Below are 7,498 nucleotides of genomic sequence, written 5' to 3' on the forward strand. Positions count from 1 at the left end.
AGAGAGAGAAAGAAAGAAAGAAAGAAAAAAAGAAAATCTCACTAGGCTACATTTTATGTTAATTTTAAAATTTTATTTTCCAAATTACTTAGTCTCCCTTCAGCATCATTCATCTTTTACCCAGCCATCCTACATGCGTTTGCTTTAGTAATCAGCATGCTAAATCCTTGTATCTTTAATTCTTTTTAAAGATGCACTACTAACTCACTAAAATATACACATTTTAAAGCTGAGTTCTGGATGATCTTCAACTGATTTCTCAGGTGTAATTTGTTTAATTAGCTTAATACTTTGATTTCAAATTGACAGAATCTTCAAAAATTCACTGATTTATGTTTATATTTTATGCTTCTAGCTCTCTTGTCACAGATTGTCTTTATTTATTTCAAAACATTACCAGCAAAAATAACACAGGATTTGATTTATAACCAAAACTAGAAGAGTAGTCTGTAGCTATCTGTGCTCTGGGAATTACATTTCTCATAGATGTTTCCACCTATGCTGGCAATTTCCTGTCTCTCCAACCCACATACCAGGAGGCTGTTCTACGCTTTGCCTCCTGATGCTCAGACTCTGGAGCTGAAACCCAAGACAGGGACTCCAAAAAATTAACCATGCCCCTTCTACCCTGCTATCCCAGTATAAGTGTCTAGCCTAAAGCAAACACAGGTAGCAACTCTCTGTATAATCAGAAATTACCAGTGCACCTTAAAAATGGTAATCATCCAAAATGAGAAGGCAAATGTACATTAAATTTGACTTGTGTCCAAGGAAAGAATGCATTGTCACTCACGGATGAGGAGGCACAGGCTCCGTCTGCCCTCTGATCTCTCTTTGCTAGTCATATAAGCTCTGCTTACATGGTGTAACTCAGCCAAGGGGAGGGAGAAGACAGCTCGAACTGCCTGCCTGCTTCCTCTCCCCCCACCCCAGCATCACTGCAGCATCTTGTATTTGCCCTGAGATGCTGACAAGCCTATGTGATACCACCCCATTGGAATATTCTGTTTATGGGCTGAAATTCAGGAGCTATAGTTGCATGCATTTGGCTAGTGCAGATGAAGGACTGAATTTTTAAATTTATTATGTTTTAAATTTGTTGGACTATAAGTGGCCATGTAGGGGCAGTCAGTGGCTTTTGCAACCAGTGTTATAAGACAGTGTTCTATTATGATGCAATACTCGTCAAATTGTTACCTAAAACCATGGGCTATAACTTATATTCAAATAAATTCATAAAATCACCAGTGTAAATTCACAGATTCCCTTTCTCTTGCCTTCTCTACAAATTCATATTAAGCTATCTTTTTTTACCAGTGTAATATCAATTTATGGATGCATCTTTTTTCATTTGTTTGTTTCAGACAGGCTGGCCTTGAATCTACTGTATAGTCCAGACTGGAGTTGAACACATGACAATCCTCCTATAGCCCTCCAAGTGCTATAAATACAGGTGTGCTTCTTCATAACTGTCTAGGTACATCATTTAGTTTACATAATTTAAACTTACGAGGCACAGACATTAACTTTGAATTCAGAGTCCACAACTAAGATAGTTTCTGGTACATCCACAGTTACTTCAAATTTGGGTAGTACTGTCAATAAAAATAAAAACAGTATCTTATTAACATAAATACATTCATGCAAAACAACTATTTTACCCTTACAAATGATGCAAATTTGCTACTTGCTGTTAAATAAAATTAAGAGGATACTGAAATACATAGGAGATAGATTTTGGAATTGGATGGAAACATACGGATTTAAATTACAAATCTGTAACTACTCAGGCATTGATCATGGAAAGTATGCCCCAAACCCTTCGTTGTGAAATGAGAATAAAGATAGCACAACAGGAATTCAATGGGAATTTCATGGAATAATATCAATACAGCATCTCCCTATTAACTAATGTTCCATTCCTTTTACTAAAAGTGCTTGAACCGTAAACACAGCATAAAAAGAATTTGAATACACCACAAGCGATTACAAAACTCAGTGCCAAACATCACAGAGGGAAGATAAAATAGGTATCTCAGGTTAATAGAGAATTGTATGGGCCAGTGAGATAGCTTAGCAGTCTAAAAGCGCCTGCTTAGGAAAGCTTAGGAAATCTTAGGCAGGCGTAAAGAATTGCGGTTTGATCCCTGGCACCACATGTTGCGCCAACCCTGCCCTTAGGGTGGGCTGAGTGAGTGCTTTCAAAAAAAAAAAAAAAAAAAGAATTGTGTGATGATAGTGAACTGAAGACTGGAGTATAAAATAGGGATAGGTCAAGAATCCCTGAACAATAGCAGAAGGAAAATAAAGAGGTAAGGAAAAGATATGTTTATTAATATGTTATTTAGTAAACTTGTCCTTAAAAAATGGTCTCTAAAGATTTTCTGATCAGCAGATAAAATTCTCATAGCTGGTATTTACCATACTCTTCTACTGAGAAGGAGTGGTATTCTTTCTTCGCAGAGCTTGTCTCCACAGTTATCGTGTACCACCCCAGGATGGGCTCTGGGATTAACTGGAAGGAAAGTTGCAGGATACCACTCTCAGACTTCTGGTTCACCCACTGTTGTATGCGATTATCATATGGATCCTGAGGATGAATGAAATATATTTGTTGCATGTTCGATTTGGGCGAATTTGTTGTTATTGTTCATCATGCAGTTTCAGCAAGTAGCTGAAGAACGTACTGAGTCAAAGCCTAAACATGTCCTCCGATTCCTCTTGGAGAACAGATACTTGGGCTTCTATCCTAACATTAAATATACTTAAAGATATTTTTTCAATCATTTCACATGCTAATTTCTCATTTCTTAAATGTTGGCCATCTTTTGTCCCAGTATATAAACTAAGAACACATTCACAGCTATTCAATAAGCAAGTTTTAAATTAAATGAAATTATTCTCTCATAATGTCAGTATTAACTGGATGCTAACATAATCAGAGGAGAAAAAATATATCTATTCTATTGGTGATGGCCCCATGAAATAAGTAATTTTGTGTGTTAAGTAGATACTCTTCCTCTGTGAACAGCCCTCAGATTTTGAGGTTTAAGTGCTGGCTCAAAAACAGAAAGAAAAAAGTCTTCAACTAGCAGTTATCTTACCGTAAGGGTGATCACTGGATACTGAAATAAAAATAAAAAAAGAATGTTAACATGCAGATATAAATGTAATTATAAGCCCATCATTGAACAAAGAAACACATGCTGATAACTTTGGATAACTAAATATATTAATTTCTGGCTGACAGTCTAAATGTCTGTTGCGAGTTTTTCTGTCCAGCTCTCAAGATTTGCAATTACTTCTTTTGCGTAACACACGCTTTCCTGTCTCAGTGACCAAACTCACCCTGCAATCTTGCCAAACAAAGAAAAACATTCTCTAAGATTAGAGATAGAGATAGATAGCGCTATCTATACGTACTAGATTACTACTTGGCTACAAAGAAGGCTGTCTTTGAGACTTTTGTAGGCAAATGGATACGCCTGGAAAATATAATGCTGAGTGAAACGAATTGGACATACAAACTTAAATAGCATATAGTATCTCTCATTTGAGTAAGGTGAAGTGCAAAGAAAAAGCAAAAGAAATGATAAGAAAAGGCAACAAGGGGATAGATCTCTTGCAAATGGGAAGGGATTCAGGAGGCTGAGGGAGACCGAGATCCAGGGGGGAAGAAGTAAGAAGATCCACATGCGCCATTTTCGGGTGCCAATGAGGTACAACGAATACAAAAATATTACCTCATAAACATGGGCGAAGAAGAATAACAAAGGGGTGAAAGCCAGGAAAGGGATTTAGAGCCAGAAAAGGGGAGGGGAGCAGGAAGAGGGAGGGTATTAAAAAAGAAACAAGGTACAGGCACCTTTTCCTCAAGATAAATTTAAACTTCATGTGTTGCCAATATCTACTAATAAAATAAAATACATTAAATTTAAATAACACATGGCTAGACATAGGAACCGTATTTTTATCATAACCCTTGTGTGGAATTCTTCAGACTAGAAAAGCTGTACGCTGAACCAAGGGCTCTCACTGTAGTCATCAATTCACAGGGTGATGTGTTCATCATGAAAGCCTGGGGAGGCACTGAGGAAACTGCCGCTGCATTACTAACTTCAGCATTACGAGAGCACTGCACGTCGGATTCCCTCACAAGACGAAGATAAAAATGCGTTCCATGTAGGCTCCATGTCAGATGGGTCATTAGGATCAAATTCCAATAAGAAGGGTCTCCAGGGTGTTCGAGGTCTCACTACTAGATCGGACTCGTAGTGATTCTCCTGTTTACAGCCTTCCAAGAGCTGGGATTACAGGTCACCATGCCCAGTCTCAGTTGCCATCTCAGCGCACCCTAGAGGCGGGCCGGCACAGCAGGGTGGGAGTCAAACCCGGCCCCCGCGCAAGCTGGCTTTCATTGTTCAATGAATTGGATTTTTGCTACGTACTTTGCCTAAACTAAACTTGGGCTGCTTCAAAAAACTAGTGTAAAAAATTTAGTAAAATTGTCGTTATTTTAAGCTGCTTGTTTTCTGTGAAACAGGGTTGAAACGTAGCTTACTTTGCCCCAGGAACTAGTGATTGTTTCTGCACTGAATTTTGCCTAACCAGCCGAGACTCAAGGCCCTCATTTGCCTTTCTGTGGATTGCCTCTCTCTTGTGCCATAGCTAGCACCTATAAAATGATAACTTTGGTTCTTTTGATAAGTTAAAGGAAAGATCTGGAATTCCTGATACAAATGATACTGTCTGGAAAAAGAGAATGTTTGCATATGCTACAAAGCACTGACCTAAGGGAAGAGAAAGAAACAAAAAGTGAGCTATAGAAAATGATGGAAAGGAAAGACGTAGCATTTGTGCAAAAGAAAATACTCATCCACTCTGAATCTTGGTACATTTGATGAAGAAGATTCATGTCATTTCTATCTTTTAATTATATCAAATTTGCTATGAATTCCTGATTTCTTAGAAGACCAGCCTATCATGAATTATTTAAATAAACAGATTGGAGAGTTGTTGAAATGGGTGCTAATCTGCTAATCTTAGAAATATTGGTTTACAAATAGCCAAATAACATCTTAACTGCTGCCATTACAGAAAATATGACATCAGTTTTCATGTCTACATAAGTGAATGCTGTTTGCTATGTCATAGAACTGTCCCTGAAATATTTGCTCTAAGTGATATTCTTTCCTGTAACCTGTATATGGAGAAACAGTTCATTAATTTTGCTGTTCTCAGGCAAATGGCAAGCTCAAGGTCATTACTATAATCATATTTGGACTTCTTGAAAATAAAAATTATCAAAAATTGGTGGGGGAGGGACTAAAAAATGAATTATAATTACATTGCAGTGCCCTGGATTCAAGAAGCCCCATGCTTTCCCATGGTCCTGTAGCTCAGAATAAGTATTAGACTTGGGATGCAGTGCAGGGGCACAGTGTGTTGCCTTTCTTAGAGACAAAGAAGATGCTTTCTGAAAAATAAACGAGCTTCCATCTAGAATGGAAAAACAAGGAAGCACAAACTTCTTCACAGAAGTAATTTAGGATTTAAATTAATAACAGGACTTTTGACATTCAAATTAGATACCTAAAGTGCCTGCCTGGCAAGCTCAAGGTCCTTAGTTTGAACCTCAGTACTAAATCAAACAAAAATTTGATACCTAAAAGCTAAAGTTAAGCAGCTATTCAACAAAATTGGTAAGGCCAAAAGAGGTGGGAAAAGGAACTGCAGGAGGGCTGGCCAGATGGCTCAGTAAGTTAAAGTGCCTGCTTAGAGCACAGCGGCCTGCGTTTGATCCCCAGCATGTTGTGCCACCTCCAGGGTGCATTGAGACAGCAATTGAGACTGGGTGTGGTGGCACGATTAAGACTGGGTGTGGTGGCATGCCTGTAATCCTAGTTCTTGGGAGGCTGAAAACAGGAGAATCACTTTGAGTCCAATCTATATAGTGAGACCTTGTAGACCCTGTACCAAAATACATGAAAGAAAAAAAAAAAAGAAAGAAGTGCAGGGCCAGTGAGATAGCTCAGTGGACTAAGCACCTGCTCCTGCACGTTGTGCGGGCCCTGCCCCCGGGGTGCACTTCGCCTCAGGGACTGAGTCAGGGCATGGTGGCTAATCCCAGCACTTGGCAAAGTGAAAACAGGAGGATCACTAAGAGTCTGAGTTGCATAATGAAACTGTACAAAATACATAAAAAATGAAGAATAAAAAAGGAAATGCATTAGAAGAGATGATGCCTTGTATATGTAAGGATGAGAATGATTCAGAGGAAGAAAAGAGCAGTCAATATATATATATATAACTCTGAAAGTTTAATGAACTTCAATGAAATTGCTCAGCTGACAAATTAGAATGAGGGATCATAACAGAATTGCTAGTTCCAACGTGTTTGCTTCTAAAACTATGTGAAAAGTAGGTCAGGTATCTTATTGCAGAAATTTTTTACTCTTAACTCTTTTTTGATCATTTTTTCATTACCACCCTTTTAAAAACTGGATTGCTGCCTCCTGATACAACACTGCTTTATTTTTTCTTTCTTAATTTTTAAAAAATGTATTTATTTATTTGTTTAGTCTCACCATGACACAGCTCAGACCTGTAGTGATCCTCCTGTCTCAGCCTTCCCAGCACTGGGATTACAGGCATGCACCAGGGGGTCCGGGGCCAGCATAGCTTGCAGTACTAGGGATTGAACCTGGGTCCTTGCACTTGCCAGTAGGTGCTTAGACAGCTGAGCTGTCTCTCCAGCCCTGCAACACTGTTTTAGATGATCACTGTCATCTCATTGCTAGTTACTACCTTACTGCAGATTGGCAGTTATGAAGGACTCGTCTACATTTCTCTGAGGAGCTGTGATTCTCTATAAGAGTTAACAACAACTGTTCCTCTTTTAATATATAAGAACTAAAATATGTTATGCACATGGACCAACTCCCACAATGGATGTGATTATTATGACCTGAAAACAAGTATTAATAAAAATTAAAAGAAGAAATGAAAAGAGGCTCTGGATCACCACACTCTCTACTACCCTCTTCTGTTAAGACTAATTCAGGCGTCTCTGCAACATGGCAGGAAGCCTGCTTTCTAGATTCTTCTCACCAGCATCCCTTGAGATGGAAATTTCAGTGAAGCTTGGCCCTTACAGTTCAGGCTTCCTTAAATCCCCTTGGTTCTCTACCTATATCTTCACTAACATTTTCCTCTCCTCAAAGTAATAGCTTGCTTTCCTACATGGAGGATTGGTGCATCTCTGTTTCCTAAGAACTCTTAGTTTCCTTTTCCACGGCACCTGTAGCAGACATGGCCTGTGCAACACACTTACATTGCTTTCGCTAGGTCTTCATACCTGGTGCTATTTTACTGTGCTCTGCCCGGAAGAGTTTTCATCAGCAAACTTCTTGTGAGACAGGTCCGAGGGTCTGTTGGCAAGCTCAAGGCCAGGAGAGGGGCTTACCTGTACCTTGATGGCTGCCCATAAACAACAGCC

The 7,498-nt window shown here is 38.9% G+C and overlaps 1 protein-coding gene across 1 annotated transcript in view; it reads right to left on the reverse strand.

The window, feature by feature from the left end:
• The window catches only part of LOC101572647 (ovostatin-like), a 65,218-nt gene that overhangs the window by 44,282 nt on the left and 13,438 nt on the right, over positions 1–7,498 (reverse strand). Inside the window, exons 5-7 of the mRNA XM_023707401.1 lie at positions 3,105–3,125; positions 2,422–2,590; positions 1,511–1,595 (exon numbers count right to left, since the gene is read on the reverse strand). Of these exons, the coding sequence (XP_023563169.1) occupies positions 1,511–1,595; positions 2,422–2,590; positions 3,105–3,125 (275 nt within the window). The remainder of the gene's footprint in view (positions 1–1,510; positions 1,596–2,421; positions 2,591–3,104; positions 3,126–7,498) is intronic.

This window comes from Octodon degus, unplaced genomic scaffold (genome assembly GCF_000260255.1).
Source record: "Octodon degus isolate 3935 unplaced genomic scaffold, OctDeg1.0 scaffold00288, whole genome shotgun sequence".
Taxonomy (NCBI): Eukaryota; Metazoa; Chordata; class Mammalia; order Rodentia; family Octodontidae; genus Octodon; species Octodon degus.